Genomic DNA, 18414 nt, shown 5'->3' on the forward strand with positions numbered 1-18414 from the left:
TCTGAGGCTGAGGGTAAGAAGGCCGTTGTACAGGGTGGTCCTTAACCCCTACACCGCGGGCATGTTTATCAATGTTTTGCCTGTTCCGTGGGGTTATTCGGGCTCCGACAGACTCTCAAAAAATATTTGCCAAAAATCAGTTATTAGTCCTAGAATATTAAAATTATATATGCTTATGGCACATACCTTCTTCTTTCTCCTGGAATGTTTGTTGAGCCTTCGTCGGTTACCATAGGACTTGTGGAGACCTCTGAAGTTGGGTAACGAAGTCTCCACTTTATACTTCCCGACAACCCGTAATATGATTACCACAGCCAGATATAAACACTATAAACACTACCCTATGATTTTCAAGTAGTTTGGGATCCATACTCCAAAAAAAAAAAAAACACTGTGAAAGCAATGGAAATTACGAGTGCGTCTGATTGTCGCACTTGCGCTAGTTCGCTCTTGGTACTCTGTCATTTATTATTCATAAAACCTCTCACACTTTATGCTTCTATTACTATATCACACTTATATATATCTGGAGTCATTCTCCATAAGTTTCCTTCAGTCGTATTAGTTTATTGTCACTGAAGTCATTCAATTTTTCATTTAGTAAAATACGTAGAGAGCCACGGATTCACTTTCACTGTTATAACATAAATTATTTGTACTCATATTCTTATATTACTAATTACTTACATTACTATTTACATTTTCTATTCTATTTTCAATATTTACCCTTCTATTTTACTTACACTATGTTATTCACTGTCACTTTCAGTAAGATAAAACTATAATACACTGTTCATTCATATGTACTGAACATCCATTGCTTTCACCTGCTATTTACACATTATTTACACATTATTTCCAAATTATTTTGCTTTCACACTTGCACTGTTAGAACTGCTTCTGGCTGTGGTAATCGAAGAAGCAGGTAACACAGAGGGGAACCTGGCACTCAGCGCACTGCCAAGAGGTGCGTTTGTGCTCAGGTGTGCGGCGGGTGGTATGTGCACACACCTGACACCTGCGAATGCAGCCTTGCTTTTCCCTGTGGCAGGCATAAGCTCAAGTCTGTGCCGATCCATATACGCCCTCTGCTCAAGTCGGTTGGGAAGTGTTACTGGATGGCGCCTTGGAGTTGCTGCTGTCACCCTACCATATCTTTCCAGCAGCTGCTGGACACAAGTCCTGGCGAACAACCTCAGGGAGAAGGACTTGGGTGGCTTGACCTTCATCTTGTACAGGATGAAGGCGTTCAGCATCGTCATATCTATGAGATGCAGAAAAACTTTCCTGTACCACCTAGTATTCTTCCTGAGGCAGTCGATCTCACCGATCATCATGTTGGACTTGTCCACCAGCCGCATGTTGATATTATAGTCCAACACAGCATCAGGTTTCATCACAGGTTCGCCTGTCCTACGGTCGACCTTCCCACTGTCTGTCATCTCCCCCTTATGTACGGTGGTGAGCATGTGCACGACCCTCTTGTCATGCCACCGTATTGGCAGCATCTTCTCAGACTTGCGTAGGTGCACGTCTCCTCGCTGTGAGGTTCCTGCCTCTGGGAATTTGGGGAAGTGGGCACGATTACTTTTCACAGTGCCACAGGAGCCAATGCCGTGCTCAGAAAGGTATTTGGCAAGTTTCGGTGCTGTATAGTAGTTGTCTGTATACAGCACATGAAACCCACCAAAATACTTTTCTAGGAGCACTTTCACTACACAGCCTGAGAAGCCAAGGGGGTGTGTTTTATCCAGATTGACAGTGCTGGCTGAATATATGACGAAGTCAAGGATGTACCCCATCTTACAGTCGCACAGTACAAAGAACTTAATTCCAAAGTGATGGCGTTTGCTTGGAATGTACTGAACAAACCGAAGACGTCCTCTGAACAAAACCAAGGATTCGTTAATGACAACCTTCTGAAAGGGGTGGAAGAATGACATAAACTTATCCTTCATTCTGCTCAGAATCTCCCGGATCTTCCAGAGTGGGTCGGTTTGGGAAGGTACATTGTTGTCGGCAAAGTGCAGGGTTCCCATGATGTTCTGGAAGCGATCTTTGGCCATGTACTTATTGAAGGTGGGTGAGGGTAGTAAGGGGTCCACGGACCAGTATTCTTCTAACTCATCCTTCTTGGAGTGTGGCATGAGAAGCATGAGGGCAAAGAACACATACAGCTCCTGCACTCCCAGCATGGACCACTGTTGCATCTTGGCTGCACCTGTACCACTTGCAGCACGTTGTGATTCATACCTGTTGGTCTCATCACATATGTGCTGCATGACTTCGAAATCATCTAGGAAGGCCAAAAGGTAGTCCACACACTCAGCATTTTCGTCAATAGTGAAAGCAGGCTGAACTCCTGAGGAGCTCTCATCAAATAATAAATTTTCAGGCACAAAATCTGACCCTTCCGTCCATGCGAAGGCGTCCAGGATTCCCTGTCGTGGCGGTGTAGGGCGGGTGGTGGTGGTGGTGGTGGAGGTTGGCTGTGAGGCAGATTTATCTCATTCAAGGTCACTCGCACTGACCCTGGGTTGCCGTACAGCACTAGCAGCCCTTACCCTACTAGCTACACTACTTTTCACTCTCCTTGATTTACCTCTTCCTCTACGGCCTGCCTTCACTGTTGACGCTGGTGGTGACTCCGACGACGAAGACTCCGGAGATAACTCAGCCGACGATGATGAGGAAATGAGTGAAGTGGGGCTTGGGCAACAGGGAGGTGAATGCATTCGTGACTCATGGCGGGCTGGGTCACGTGGGGGCATTGTTCTGGGGCTAACACCCCGCCTTTTCACTCCCTTCCCAAATTCCTTGCCTTCCTGCACTAAAGGCTCCTTTCCCTTGGAGCTAGAGACTACTTCCGACACTGAAGCACTCGTAGTAGTTTCTGGCACGATAACCTCACCCGGCTCATCACACGATTCATTCGAATCGTCAAAATCACTGTCCATCATCACCATGGACAATTCTGCCAGTTCACGTGCCACTGCAGAGTCACTGAGGCCTTTCCTGCCTCCCTCACTACTTTTCTTAGGGGTAGAGGTCATGGGGCCTTTTGCAATGGGCGCAGAAGCGGCAGGAATGGCAGGGCGCGAGTGCGACATGGTTTCACTACAGCAGAGGACAAGGAACTAAATGCCGCGGCTTATCTGAGAAGGTAAGGGTTGACAATGACACTTAGGCTTACTGCTGCTAACTTACATGCTAATTTTTTATAGGTAGAAAATCTCGGCAATACAAAAAGAAATAGGTAGTTCCAGGTGAATGTAAATGTCACTTAGGCTTCTCCCTTCCTTTCTGATATATATTTTTATTACAGACATCAATTACAAGGCATAATTCAAAGGGGAAATTACCGTGGTAATGTAGTGAATGAATGCACGTGAGGTGTTGTCAGGTGATAATTAGCCAATTCCTGGTGTATAACACTATCACTTACCTGATTTTTTTTTGGTATATATTATTTTGTATAAGTATAGGGCATAGAGCTTATTTCAATGGATGAAATCTGTGGAAAAATCCGGGGGAAATTTGCGTAGCGCAGCGGCGTGGGAGGTGAGAGGACAGGGTAATGGAGGGCAGGTAGGGAGGAGTCACGAAGGTGGAAAAATCGATAAAATGTCAACAATGGATGGGAGTACAGATGAGATTTGGAGTGCTGACTAGTGTTGGACATTGGCAGTACTGATAGATGATACAAGCCACCACTTGAGAGCCCAGGATAATTCAAAACAACACAGAATCACAAAAGTGACGCCCCGCGTTATGATCCATTGTGGCCGAGCGTCACGAAAGTGACGCCCCGCGTTATGATCCATTGTGGCTGAGCGTCACGAAAGTGACGCCCCATGGTTAAGGGGTTAAATAGCGCTCCACTTAAACCTCACCTGGGGAATTTTTTGTGTGGTGGCAACGGCTCAGTCTGCTGGTGTGGGCGTAGGTGTGGCAGTGGGAGATGGAAATGAAAAAAAAAAAAAGGCAGGTTAAATATTGTTAACACTGACTGAGTCATCCTCACAACAGAGATCGCCTGGTGGAGAGGAAGATGAGCGTTATATATTGACCACCCTGTATTGTTGAAGCATCAGCATTGCAGTAAGTGTTAATATGTTTTTAAATGCGGGCACACCACTTGGAGTGGCCCTGCCCATCAGCCATTCCCTAAGGACTTGAGGTGCTTCATTCCCGTAGATTTCAATGACGCCCCACATAACAGCGCTCCGCATCATTCTACTAGTTTGTACTTGTTAATGATACTATATAAAAAAAAAAAACTTACCAAATTCTATACTCCTATCTTGTATTTTCTTCTTAATCACAAATTTACATTTTGACAGTCATTCATAGATGCCTGAATCGACTGGGAGAGAGAGAGAGAGAGAGAGAGAGAGAGAGAGAGAGAGAGAGAGAGAGAGAGAGAGAGAGCGACTCCTTAACGCCACTTTCTCAACGAATTATTTTGTGTTGCACCCAAGTAGTTTTTCCTATGATGTTTATCTGTTTTTAAAGACATATTAGACGAAGGTATTAACGTATCCTTTGCAAACATCATCTAGTAAGGATGAAGTACTGGAAAGACTTGTCGAGACACGAAAATACGGCTTATTTTTCTAATTTGTTCACTTCAACTTGGCCAAAAACAGCCATTTCTCCATCTTGAACACTAAGCTGTAACAGAAAGGTAACACTAGAATACAGTACGCCTCACGGAAAATATGCTACGGTAAGTTTGTATAGGTGTTGTATTGCCTGTTTCTGCCACTGAGCTACGGGAGATAAGCTGCAAAAAGACAGACGTATCTTCAAAGTTAAAAGGAACGAGCTCTATGAACTCAGTAATAAAGAATCTGTTGTTTTTGCCCCTTACTACCTTTTTGTCGGGATCCACTCCACTGTTCGATAAATGACTCTTCAGAAACATTCATGGACATTCTCAGGCTCCAGTGATTCAATCCCACCCGAAGAATATTCTCTAGAGCCAGCGAAACTCAGTAAGGACATTATAATTATCATAGACGAGGATATTGATATGCTTTATGCAGAAACTATGCACTTTTTACTTTAACCTGGTCCAGATTTTCGCCCTTTTGCAGCATTTCACACATCTCAGTAGCAGAAAAACACTGTACTAGGGCTCTACACATCATACCACTTCTTCGTGACTAGCATCATATTCTAGTGTTAATCTTTTGTTACAACTCAGCATTCGAGATGACGAGAGGGAAGATTTAGGCCAAGTTAAATTACAAACAGTACACGTAGTAAGGAAATGATGGTAGAAAGCCTTCATAACTCACGAGGATACTGGTTTTCACAAAAAATGACAACGAGGACGCAGCTACTGTCATCGATGTGTGTGTGTGTGTGTGTGTGTGTGTGTGTGTGTGTGTGTACACAAGAGGAACAAAGGAAGCAAAAAAATTTAAATAAAAAAATCAATTCCATACACCAGATTACAGGTGTCCTCCATTCATAAAAAATCTGTAACAGGTGGACTTAATGCTGTAGGGTGAAGTTTGGAAGTGTGTATCTGTGTTGACAAAGTATCTCAAGATGGATCAAACTGGCGTATACAGCCTGTGTGGGGACGCGAAGAAGCGGTTCGATTTTGGAGAGGTTGGTCATAAGTGAATATATATATATACATATATATATATATATATATATATATATATATATATATATATATATATATATATATATATATATATATATATATATTCGGTATAATAAACAGTAAAACTACTCAGGAAGAATGACTGGTTACTTGGCTTAAATGAATGGATTTGTTAGCCCAGCACACAGATATACAGATAGTTAGATAGACAGGTAAGTAGACAGGCAGATAGACAATCAGACAGATAGCTTGAATAGTAGATAGACAGAGTGATATATATATATATATATATATATATATATATATATATATGTATATATATATATATATATATATATATATATATATATATAGATAGATATAGATAGATAGATATAGATAGATAGATAGATAGATAGATAGATATAGATAGATAGATAGATAGATAAACACAAAGATATATAGATAAGTAGATTGACAGGAAGACTGAAAGTTTGACAGAATAAAACTTAGAGAGATAGAAAGAAATGGAGGGAAGAAAGAATGCTAGATAGAAAAAAAGATAGGTGTGTAGATAGACAAATGGACAGATACTTAGACAGACGGGCAGACAGATGTAGAACTGGGATGTGAAGGTTATGGTGTGAAGGTTATGGTGCGCCCAACAACTCTCCCCGTTATCAGTATACATTATCATATTAACAACAGGGGTCCAGGAGATAAAGAATCACGCATTCAAGGACAGTGCCAGGCGAGATCACGCGTCAGATTGGATGCTCTCACTCCTTTTCTGTCTAACTCTCTAGTGCAAGAAGTAACTGATGCATCCTGCCATTCATGTATGTAGCAGGTCAACTCTGGAACTGTCATGTCATCCTCTGTCTATAAGTCTTAATCTATAACCTCCAGTCTTTTGAACGCAATGTGTCTCGGAATTTCGAAATAAATAGATTTTTATTTTTGCTCTCCTCTTTATTTATTGAATTATTTATTTGTATTTATTATCTGAGAGAACAATTTTACGGCCTTCTAGTCTTTGGTTCCTCTTTGCCCAAAAAGAAAAGAAAAAATGGTTCCCGTGGTTACAGGCACAGGTCGTGTCTGATCATCAATGCGCGAGATAAACAAACCCCCATAACAGTTACTGATTGTCACCGATCATTTGTTTTTCCAATTTTCTCTCTTTCATATGCGCTCTGTTCTGACTGATAAATATGTTGAATCAGTGAAGGCAGACTTAAGTACAAGCAACCTTATAACTTAGATATCAGTTTCGTAGCTGAAAATAAAATCCGAAATCCATAGTGTACCATATATTGTTATTTATCTTCAGTCATCACGCCAAGTGAAAATCGATATTCTTTTCTTCTTTGGCAATTCTCAATAAATGGCAATAAATATGTTGCTTACCAACTCACTTTCGAAAACTTGCGTCGCTACTGTATCGCCAAAATCGCCAATTTCAAAAACTGAGATGCATTGTCCTGGAGATCAGTAAATTCTTGCTGCAGCACAGTTCACAATTTTGCATCACTAATTAATCCTTTTTCACTTTTGATTTACGTGTCTTACAATATAAATACCTAGGCCAAAAGAAAAAAAAAGGACTAGTAATGTCAGAAGAGCAATTGTGATTTGAAAAATTTGGGCGTCAGACGCTGGTTTCTGATCAACTTCGGTACTTTATTATGATGTAGTATAGTGCTGCAGCTTGGAGTGTTCTGTTTCAGCTAATACCGTATTCTATTTTAGCTAATGTACTGGGAATGAGTCATAGCAGCCTGAAATGACACAGTGCACCTCATCTTTCAGGACCCGGTGGCCAGTGACGGATGGGAGGGGGTGAGGGACGGGTCTGTGGAGTCCCCTCTCTGCTCCCAAATTGGATGGTTTGAATTGACCTCTCGCAACTACACCCACGATGGATCCGAAGACTGCCTTTACCTCAACATATTCACACACAAGGTTGGTTTGCCCCTCCAGTAGGTGCTGCAGAGGGATGCCTTCTCGCGGTGGCATCGATGGAACCGGTTGGCTCTGCAGCGTCCCTCTACTCACCCCCTATCCACCAAAAGAAGGATAGTGTGCTTAAGTAGATGAGAAACTTAAGCCTGCAGTCCACGGAGCTCACGTCTCAGATGAATCTGGGGCTACAACTATTACAACTGCCCTTTCAATCCAAATGCACTTTTTTTTTTTCCATTCGTATCAGGCGATTTTATTAATCTCAGGAGAGACTGTTCGCAATAGAGGGTGTTCAATAAAACCATCATCAACCACTTCATGTGGTGGCACCGATACAACTGGTCGGCTGGGCTGCCTGGTTGTACAAACGTTCAACTACTTCCCTGTCCTCCTAAAGGAGGATGGTGGACGGTAGAAGGGGAAATTCATCCTGCAGTCCACCAGGTTCACGTTACAGGAAAACCTCGGGCTACAACGACAACAACAACAACTACTACTACTACTACTATTACTGCTACAACTACTACAACTACTACTACTACTACCATCACCACCACCACCACCACCTCTACTACTATTGCTCCTGCTACAACTACTACTACTATTCTTACTGTACCACCACTATCACCACCACCATCACTGCTACTACTACTACTGCTACTACTACTCTAGGAGGGTTCTTTCTAAGGTGAATAAAACGCCTGGCAGCAGCAAGAATGAAGAGGAAATGTCGTGCCCGGACTGAATGGGTCGAAGATTAATTCAAATTCACAAATAGATTTAAGGAGGATTCTCTAAAAGTGATGTTGATTGATGTTATTTGTTGATGAGATGGACTGATGTATGATTAGTGATGATAATAAATGATATTGGGTGATGAGATGACTGATGTTGATATAATGATGTGTTGTTAGTTTATGAGATGGACTGATGTATGATTGATGTTGTTATTTGTTGATGAGATAGGTTGTTGTTGACTGATTGAAGCTGAAGTTGATTGATGCTGAAACTGACTGATGCCAGTTTTTGATGAGGCAGATTGATGTAGGCACTGATTGATGTTGAAACTGACATGTAATTTGTTGATTATGTAGATTGATGCTGATAATGACTAAAGATGATGTTGTCTGATGTTTAAACTAACTGATGATATTTGTTGATGATATTGATTACTTGTGATACTGAATGATGTTGATACTGGTGATCGCTGTTGATAGTAACTGCAGTTTGTATAGACTTATGTTGATAATGATTAATGTCACCTGTTGATGAAAGTGGGTGATGCTGACTGAGACTGAAATAGACTGAGGTTGATGATCGATAGTCACGACGCCCACTTTGCTTTAACTTGACCTCCTAAAATTACCATTTCCCCATCACCATTACTAAGCTGAAACAGGTGGTTACCAGTTGAACAATGTGCCAGTCACGAAAAAGTGCTGCGGAATGGATGTAGAGCCATAGCATTGTCCTATCCTGTCACTGAGAAATGAGCTGCAACAGGACGAAATTCTGAACCAAGTTAAGGCGAGATAGCTATAATAATTAAACTGAAAAACCCTTATAAACAACGATTATAATAACTCTGACCTCTTTCCCCCTTCCTGACCTCCATTTTCCAGCCTGGCCACCTGGATGCCAACCTACCCGTGCTGGTATACATTCACGGCGGCGGGTTCTTCGCAGAAGGCGCCGAAATTTATCCCCCTACCGTCATCATGGACAGGGACGTGGTCTTCGTCACCTTACAGTACCGTCTCGGCATTCTAGGTAACAGATGAAGGCGATTTTATTCAAGGTAGGACAGAATTTTCGAGATGGAGAGTTAAATACGGCCTTCATAAATAGAAATCTCTGTTCGTTAGAGATCTTTGCCGTTTTTGTCACTATGTAATATCTCCTTAGGATTCTAGGTAACAGATAAAGATAATTTTATTCAAGGTAGGATAGAATTTTCAAGTTTGAGGGGAAAGGGGTTAGATGCAGCCTTCAAAAATAGAAATCTTTGTCTGTTAGAGATCTTTGCTGTTCACGGCTACAGGTATTTGGTGTCTTTGTCACCTTGGGAAATAAACAGGTATAACAGAAAAAATGAAAAGATATATAAAATGAAAATAAAAATAAAAGCTGAAGCCATTCATGATAATTAATTGTATCAGGCCCTTCACAATCAAATAAAAGTGAATGCAAGTGATAGGTAAAAGAAATAGAATAAAGAAATAAAATAAATTAACAGAAATAAAAGCAAAAATGAAAATAAAAAGTAACAAAGCAATCCATGATCATTGCTAACGGTAATGGAGACATGTTAATCCTGTTAGTTGGTTAAGGTCTTTTAAAAGTAATCCTGATCGTTGTAACACAGCTGTTCCCTGCTCAAACTCACGTCGTTTCGAACAAGAGATCACTTATGTAGTCACTTAATTACTCTCTCCTTACAGACTTCTTGTCGACAGAGGACTCAGTTATCCAAGGCAATTTTGGACTGAACTCTTGTCTTTTTGAACAGGAGACCACTAATCTAACCACTTGCGTACCTTTCTTTCCTTACAGGCTTCTTGTTGACTGAGGGCCCTGTTATCCACGGCAATTCTGAATTGAGCTATATTGAACAGGACACTTACTAATCTAACCACTTGCGTATCTTCCTTTCCCTACAGGCTTTTTTGTCGACAGAGGACTCTGTTATTCCCGGCAACTTTGGGCTGAAGGACCAGACGATGGCGCTGCGCTGGATCCAGAACAACATCCGAAGGTTCGGTGGAGACCCACAGAGAGTGACGCTGATCGGAACAAGTGCTGGCGGGGCATCAGTCCACTACCACTACATCTCACCTTACTCCAGAGGTCAGTGGCCAGTTCTTGCTCTTATTGATTTGTTTTCATCTGACAGAATTGGGCTAGTTTAATGGCTTGAATACTAGCTCACGGTTTCATGAAATTCAATGAACTTTAGTTATGAGGTTAAGAATGATCTTTTTTTTGGTTACGACACAAATCAACCCTTTAGTCTGACTACACCTGACCATCCATTGAAGTGGAAGGGTTGTTTATTTATTTATTTATTTATTATTTGGTCAGATGAAAACAAACGCGCTATACCTCCGGGCGATTTTAATTCACTTGTGGGGTAAAGTCATCACCTCTGTGGGAAGGCCAGTGTTCATTCTTGCTACCACTGGGCGATTGTATTCAGTGTTTGGTTTTTCAGTATAGGGAATATTCCTTATAGTTATGGTGACAGAAACACATTCCATTGATATACTGGAGGTAGTATGAGTACTTTATCACCAGACGCTTTAATCCAGTAAGAGGTGGCCACAACGTATCGCCTTCACGTAGCCCTGTCTGCCATTTGTTGCTCTTCCTCAAACTCACATTCAACCTGTCACATATCTCTCTTCATTTCATCCTTGGTCTCCCTCTCCTTCTCTCCTGATCCACCTCCCTCACATACACTCTTCTAGTTAGTCTCATTTTCCATCCTCCTCACATGGCGAGACCATAGAGGTTAAAATATTTACGTCATCAGATTTTAACCATAGTCCTTTGACCGTAAGTTGGCCAGATTTTTGTTGTCTTGCAGCTTATTTCACATAGCTTGGGAGCAGAATAATGCAATACTCTGGTTTTACATCCTTTCCACGGCACTTGTGTGTGACTAGCATCATATTCTAGCTTTAATCCCCCGCATGCCAGCAATTTTAAGCCCTATGGGTCGCCCCAGTGCCGGCCATTTTTCGACTTTTTTTTTTTGGTTAAAATGATAGATTTTGATGTGGAAACAACGAATTTACCATTAAAATGCTCACCGAGGCTCGGAAATGGGTTTTATTGAGTCCTGCATCCTCGTATACAGGTATAGCCACTCTCATGCTCACCGTGTAGGTGAGAAAAACCGTTTTCTATGTAAAGTATACTCAGGTATTTATGCTGAAAAAGCATAGCAATGTTCAGTACACTTTTCTGATTACTTATTACTTCACATCTATCACAGTTTGCATGTCTTTCTCACTGTGAATGCATTATCTTACACTTACTTGAAGATAGGTACAACCTGACTTCATTATGTATGGTCCTGGCACTTACGAGAAGGTATTTACAACTTGACTTCAGTATATAGTCCTTACACTTACAAGAAAATATTTACAACTTACACTTACATGAAAATATTTACAAAATGCCTTCACTATGTACAGCACTGGGTGAGGCACACAGGCAGAGTGAGGCAGAACGAGAGTGAAGGTTGGTGCGAGTGAGTGTATGGCCTTGACAGCCTGGGGGATGGTAGAGGAACAGTTACCATATGTGCCTGCCAAATTTTACCCCCAAATCTTGAAAAATGCGGTTACGGTGAATTTTTTATTTTAGACCATTTAAAATGGCACTGGCACTAGCCGCAGAATTATGTCAGATAATTTTAAAATGGCCCTGGCACGCAGTGGGTTAATCTCCTGTTGCAAGAGATGGAGAGAGAGAGAGAGAGAGAGAGAGAGAGAATAGAAATAATCAGGACGTTCTCACCAACAGATCTCTTTGCTCGAGGTATTATGATGTCGGGCTCCCTCTTCAACCCCTGGGCGATGGGAGCGGCGTACAAGGAGGTGGCGGAGTTCACGGGTCGCCTGTTTGGGTGTGAGGAGAGGCGAGGCATTAGCAGCGGGGAGGCAAGTAGGGCGCTGCTGGACTGTCTGCAGAAGGTGGACGCCCAGGATCTTACCCTCTCCCTCAGGCACCATATTGTGAGTACGTCTGGGGTTCCGCTGTGTGAGACTGATAGTGTGAGGCTAGTATTTTGAGGCTGGTAGTGCGAGTCAGGCCGTATATTTGTGACAATGCAAGGCCAGTAGTGTGAGACTAGTATTTTGAGGATAATAATATGGTAACAACAATGCAAGGCCAGTAGTGAGAAGCAAGTATTGTGAGGCTAGTTCTGTAAGGCTTGTATTTAGGTGCTTGTAATATTTCACCAGTGTGAGGCTAGTATGTTGAGGCTCGTATTTTGAGGCGAGTAATATGGTGATAGTGATGTGAAGCAAGTACTGTGAGGTGAGTCATACGATAAGAGCGATGTGAAGCTAGCACTGTGAGGCGAGTATTGTGAGGCTATTACTCTGAGGCCACAAAAAAAGATACAGTAAGATAAAAAGATAACACATCAAGGGAGTGAAGTGATTAACCCTTCCTTTCCTTGCAGACGTTCAGCTTTAACCCTGGTCTGTTAATCCTTCTGTTCTTACTACAACTCTTCCTACAATCCTTCCTTTCCTTGCAGACGTTTAGCTTTATCCTGGTCTGTTCATCCTTCTGTTCTTACTACAATTCTTCTCTGCTAACCCATCTTTTCTTTCAGACGTTCAATTACAACCCCGCACTTTTGGGGCCCCGTGTGGATGGTGATTACATTCCCGTCGATCCAGAGCTTCTTATGTCTCAGGGATGGCATAAACACGCAGACCTTATCGCTGGCATCACACAGCATGAGGAGGACTATTTGGCTATCGTGAGTGCATTAATTTCTTTGGCTATGGGGGCGAATGGAGAGTGAGTGAATGATTATACTCCTTTTACTCTAATTTGGCCCAAATTCTTGTCCTTTTGCAGCCTATGGTATATCACAGACCTTAGTGGCAAAAAAGACAGTACTCTACCTCTCCATCCTTTCCACTGCGCTTCTTCTTGACTAGCATCATGTTCAAATGTTAACTGATTGTTACAGCTCAGCATTCAAGGTGGAGGGATGGCAGTTTTAGGCCATTTAGAGTAAAAAGGTATGGTGCATGTATTCTAACCTGACAAAGAACCCTAACCCCTTCTAGTTCAGTCGATGGCCAAGGGTGATTTGCTTATCATCCATGAGTGTTTTTGTTTCTTTGACCATGTGAAGCCATTGGAGAGAGAGAGAGAGAGAGAGAGAGAGAGAGAGAGAGAGAGAGAGAGAAATATTTTTACTCTAATTTAACCCAAAATTGCTACCTATCCTTCACGAATGTTGAGTTGTAACAGCGGAATGATAGCAGAGTAACCAACAGTAACACTGTTTTCCTACCGTGAATGCTTTGATTTGTTTGGCCAAGGGAGGAGAATAGAGAGTGAGAGATTGACTAATCTCTTTTTACTCCAACTTGGCCTGAAATTGCCAAGTCACTAATTCAAGGGTGAGTTTGTCTGTGGGCACCTTTTTCGCGTGTTAAGGCGTCTGGGTATAGATAGATCCTTTGCTTTAGATAGTTTGCTGTCAGGGATGCTAATGGGTATTATTCTTTTGTTTGGTGGTCTAGTAACTGAATGCCACAATCAGAGTGGAAACCTTGCCACATGCATGAGTTCAGTCCTCAAACAGGTGAATGAAGTTTTCTTAATTCCTTTTTCCCAATCATGTAATATCATGGGAGTAGGCTAACCATCGACTCGACCTTCTCAAGGTTGGAGGACCGGACAATTCTTAGGGCACCTGGTGGTTCCTTTGTCTCTCCAAAGAAGAATTTCGTGCCTTCCTTCACCCCCTCCATTCTTCAGACAGTCCTACCACGCTGCCTTATACAAATCATCCAACAGTCTGTTTTAATCTCACCCTTACCTAAATCTTCGTAGAATAGTAGCAGCAGTAGTTGTAGCCCCGGCTCAACTGTAACTTGAACCCAGTGGACTGCAGGTTGAAGCTGACTTTCTCTAGCAGGCCATCACCCTCCTTTTGGGGGATAGGGAGGGAAGTGAAGGATGTTTGTATAACTGGGCAGTGAATCTCCGCAGGTTATATCGGTGCCACCAAGGGCAGGCGTCGTTCTCCAGCACTCCGGAATAAAAAATACCCAAATAGACTAAAGTTCTGACAAATTCTCTCCAACAGCTCTCTACGAGGACGAATACTTAAGAAAGGTGTTGGTGGAGAACTTCGAGCAGTTTGGACCTGAGTCTCTGGACCTGACACGAGGAGACGAAAAACCCCAACAGTTGGCAGCCAAGGTGTTCCAGCACTACGTTGGTGGAGTCAGGGTGGATGAGGAGGTGGCAGATCAGCTGTGTGAGGTGGGTTAGTGGAACATTATAGGGATATATGAGGAATGGTGGATCAGCTATGTGAGGTGAGTGAGTAGCGCCTTAGATGGATAATATAAAGGGTGGATGAGGTGGTGGCGGATCAGGTGTGTGAGGTGACTATACTGTTCTTACTCAGATCTGAGCTAAAATTTCCATCACATCATCTTCAGTATTCAGTTGTAACAATGGATTCACACTAAAATATAATCTAGTCATGAAGAAGAACTATAAACCCGTAGCATTGTCCATTTCCTTCACTGATCAGCATGAAATAAGCTGCAAAAGGACAAAAGTCAGGGCTAGGTTAAGGTAAAAAGAGGTAGGTTAAGGTAAAAAGAGGTAGGTTAAGGTAAAAAGAGCTAGGTTAAGGTAAAACGAGGTAGGTTAAGGTAAAAAGAAGTAGCTTAAGGTAAAAAGAAGTAGCTTAAGGTAAAAAGAGGTAGGTTAAGGTAAAAAGAGCTAGGTTAAGGTAAAAAGAGGTAGGTTGAGGTAAAAAGAGCTAAGTTAAGGTAAAAATAGTTTGGTTAAGGTAAAAAGAGTATAATATGACATCAAGGGAATATTATGGTATCTGCTGGTGAAGTAAGGGTGGATGAGGCTGTGGTGGATGAGGCGGTGGTGGTTGAGGCGGTGGTGGATGAGGCTGTGGTGGATGAGGCTGTGGTGGATGAGTTGTGTGAGATGAGAAACAGGATCACCCCCCATTAGAGCTGGAAATGCACTCACTGTATTTTTGTTTTTTAAGTGTCCGACTCTGGGCATGGACTTCACAGCATGCTATCAAGGCCCAGCAGTCCTCCTACATACCATACACCTCTACATGTCACCACTTCGGCGCTAACAACCCACCGTCCATACTGAATACACGTTAGGGCTGTCTCATACAGGACTGGTGTATTGGTATTAGCGGGGGTATTTTTACGACATGTCGGCGGGTTTTCTGGTAGATCAGTAAAGCCTGATTTAATGAAATTCAAATCCTTAACCCGTCATGTCCCGAGGTTTTCACCTTGTCGACATCCCCCAGTCCCGAGATATTTTCGAATTATTATTTTTTGGCTAAAAAAAAAAAAACCTTCGCTTTTGGTGAGAAACATAGAAAATTCATAGAGAAATTGCTCACCTGAGGTTTAAAATACCCAATTCAGGTAGGAGTTCCTCCTTACCTGACTGGGTTTTCTAACATGCTGGCACCAAAGAAAACGAGTTCTATGGGAGGGTAACTATTTTATCCACTCATAAACAGTATTTATTTATTTACTTGGTACGAATGTATATGAAGTATGAGAGTATATTGGTTTTCAAGCAGTAATAAAGGCATTATAAGCATTGTTTCACTCACTAACTAATCACCATACCTGACCTTTTTTTGCCACATTACCTGATCATTATTTCTGGTTGTTTCTTCTTCTAATGCTATGTAAACATTGTCCTCCACATTGTCATCGATTGGGGAATCACTCTGGCCCTGAATATCTTTACTAGCCAGGTCACTGGTAACAGGTCCATTGCTGAGACAATGGCGTGAGGGGAGGAGGGGGAGGTTATACGGTGTAAGGCATTGTCCCTGCTTGGCATCTTGTAGAGGAATAGAGGAAGGTGTCCGGTGTATACATACGAAAAATCACACACGAAAATTGAAAATTGTGCAAATTAGGGACCTTGCAATTGCACGACGTACTGGTACGTCGCTGGGACTGGCAAATGCAAATCGTTGCAACGTACCCATACGTCGACGGGACGGGGCGGGTTAAACGGTTCCCTGCCCCAGCGGGGATTTGAACCTGCGTCTGTTAGGACTACAGGCCAGCTCTCTACCGATTGAACCATCGCCTACCCCTAGCCTAGTTCTCATTAACCAGTAATCTGTCCTCTATGTATGCATTTGGCTAACCCCGGCACTGTCTTCCTCATTCTGTATTTCCCCCTGCCTATGACCACTTCCTTAAGTACAATGTGTGTAGGATCTACAAATGGGAAGATATTAATGGCAAGTCTCTTTTGTTCATTTCTCTCGGAGAAAAGGTACAACTCTTTGAAAACTTTGAGTCTTTAGTTCTTTTTGCATTAAAGATAGATAGATGGGTAAATAGATAGATGGTGATAGATAGGTAGGTAAACAGCTTATGAGAGAGAGAGAGAGAGAGAGAGAGAGAGAACCCCACCTGACCTAATTTCATCCCTCTGTTACCTAAATACTCCTAAGCCGCCCCTGCCCCACCTAACCCCAGCTGTGCCTCCTTCAGCTGTTCGGCGAGCGTCACATCAACCTGGGCGTGGAGTGGGTGGCAAGACTCCATGCCCGCAACACCCAGCCGGAGGGGCGGCGCACCTACCTCTACAACGTGACTTACCAGGGCGAGAGGAGCTCCAAAGACTTCTACAACCACAATGTCGGCAAACACTGTGAGATGCGGAGAAATTTATCTGTGTATCTGTCTATTTCTCTATCTGTCTAGCTGTCTATGTACCTACCTGTCTATCTGTATATATGCAGCCATTCATCTATGGCTACCAATCAATCAGTCCAAAAATCTATCAGTGTATCTTTTTACCGAAGGTACTTTTTTTTTTCTTTTTCCTTATTCTGTCTATCGGTGTACCTATCTGTTTTTTTTGTTTTTTTTTCCGGATTGAGTCCCCGCACCTCCTAGCAGGGAGTCTGTGGTGCAGTTCTTCACTACAGTAGACTAGTAAACAGTACGCCCAATATATAGGTGGGGATAAGCTGACCTCAGAGGCTGCCTTACAAACACATCCTGTCCTACTCAAGTACACAGTATCACAAGTGCCATTTTAGTGCATCTGCCTACCTATAAATAACAGGGTGGTTAGTATTTTAAGCCTCAATTTTGCTTCTTATGTGCTGCAGGGACGGCTCCTTCTTCTAGTGAAAGGAAAGCAGGTATTTTGGCTACCTAATGGAAATAGTACTCAAACTTTGCAGTCATTGGATGTAAATAAATAATATAAACAGAACTGGCTAAGCCCAGCGAGTATGGCAGCAGAAAATGATACAAGGAAAAATAAATAACGCTGACTGAGCCGTCCCCGCAATACATAAGATACTGCCACTTGAGTTTCCAGTGCAGCACTATTTACAGACAACCCTATGAATGATCTCTGCAGGGGTGTCACACGGAGACGACTTGTTCTTCCTGTTTGAGGGGTCAATATGGGGGTCGATGATGCGGGAGGAGGACCTGCTTATGAGGGAGAAGATGCTGGACTTGTGGGTCAACTTTGCCGCCACCGGGTAAGCTTCGCCTCGACCACCTCTTGTACTCTGACCCTCTTATGCTGGGGACATCTCTCCATCTAGTCAAGATAACAGTAAGAGACTATACTCGGCTGGGAGTGCACCATACTTGCCTGAGTCTTGATATCACCCTTAGCCCTCTCATGGTCAGAATAACTCTTGTAATTTATTCTCACCAACTCCAGCTGCATTCATTAACCTCGGTGAGACAGAGGCACACAGCGTTAAAACAGTAGTCATTCTTAGCCTTCATATGGTCGGAACAACTCATGTATTTTATATATATATATATATATATATGGTCAAGATCATGCTTTATCTGCGCGTTTATCTTCCACATTAGCTCCGGACCTCCCAAGGGAAGTCGTAGTCACTAACGGGTACTAGAGTTTATGGAGTAAATGGAGAGTGAGTCGTCCTGTCTCGGCTACCTCCCTTTCCTTGGGGGAAGCAGCCTAGGTATATAGATAGATAGAGATAGATAGATATATATATATCTATATCTATATCTATCTATCTATCTATCTATATATATATATATATATAT

The 18414-nt window shown here is 42.4% G+C and overlaps 2 protein-coding genes across 2 annotated transcripts in view; both read left to right on the forward strand.

Moving 5' to 3' along the window:
• LOC145397673 (venom carboxylesterase-6-like) overlaps positions 1–12237 on the forward strand; it is a gene marked incomplete at its 3' end in the record, with an annotated part of 28917 nt that extends 16680 nt beyond the window's left edge. Inside the window, exons 3-7 of the mRNA XM_080270712.1 lie at positions 1–13; positions 7415–7567; positions 9190–9337; positions 10244–10414; positions 12098–12237. The exon at positions 1–13 is cut by the window's left edge and continues 192 nt beyond it. Coding sequence (XP_080126838.1) covers positions 1–13; positions 7415–7567; positions 9190–9337; positions 10244–10414; positions 12098–12237 — 625 coding nt within the window. The remainder of the gene's footprint in view (positions 14–7414; positions 7568–9189; positions 9338–10243; positions 10415–12097) is intronic.
• Positions 12238–13104: 867 nt separating this feature from the next.
• On the forward strand, positions 13105–17868 carry LOC145397674 (carboxylic ester hydrolase-like). The gene is made up of 4 exons (XM_080270713.1): positions 13105–13111; positions 14418–14596; positions 16855–17014; positions 17738–17868. Exons 1-4 carry the CDS (start codon positions 13105–13107, stop codon positions 17866–17868), a joined length of 477 nt encoding a protein of 158 aa, XP_080126839.1.
• Positions 17869–18414: the final 546 nt, after the last annotated feature.

Source organism: Coenobita brevimanus, chromosome 42 (genome assembly GCF_032717465.1).
Source record: "Coenobita brevimanus isolate Jiangsu-jjx chromosome 42, ASM3271746v2, whole genome shotgun sequence".
Lineage (NCBI taxonomy): Eukaryota > Metazoa > Arthropoda > Malacostraca > Decapoda > Coenobitidae > Coenobita > Coenobita brevimanus.

Bases quoted from the DNA above. Each gene is read 5' to 3' on its own strand.
- LOC145397674 (XM_080270713.1), top strand. The intron at 14,597-16,854 runs GTGGGTTAGTGG...TGCCTCCTTCAG, and splicing joins TGGCAGATCAGCTGTGTGAG to CTGTTCGGCGAGCGTCACAT. The intron at 17,015-17,737 runs GTGAGATGCGGA...TGATCTCTGCAG, and splicing joins CCACAATGTCGGCAAACACT to GGGTGTCACACGGAGACGAC.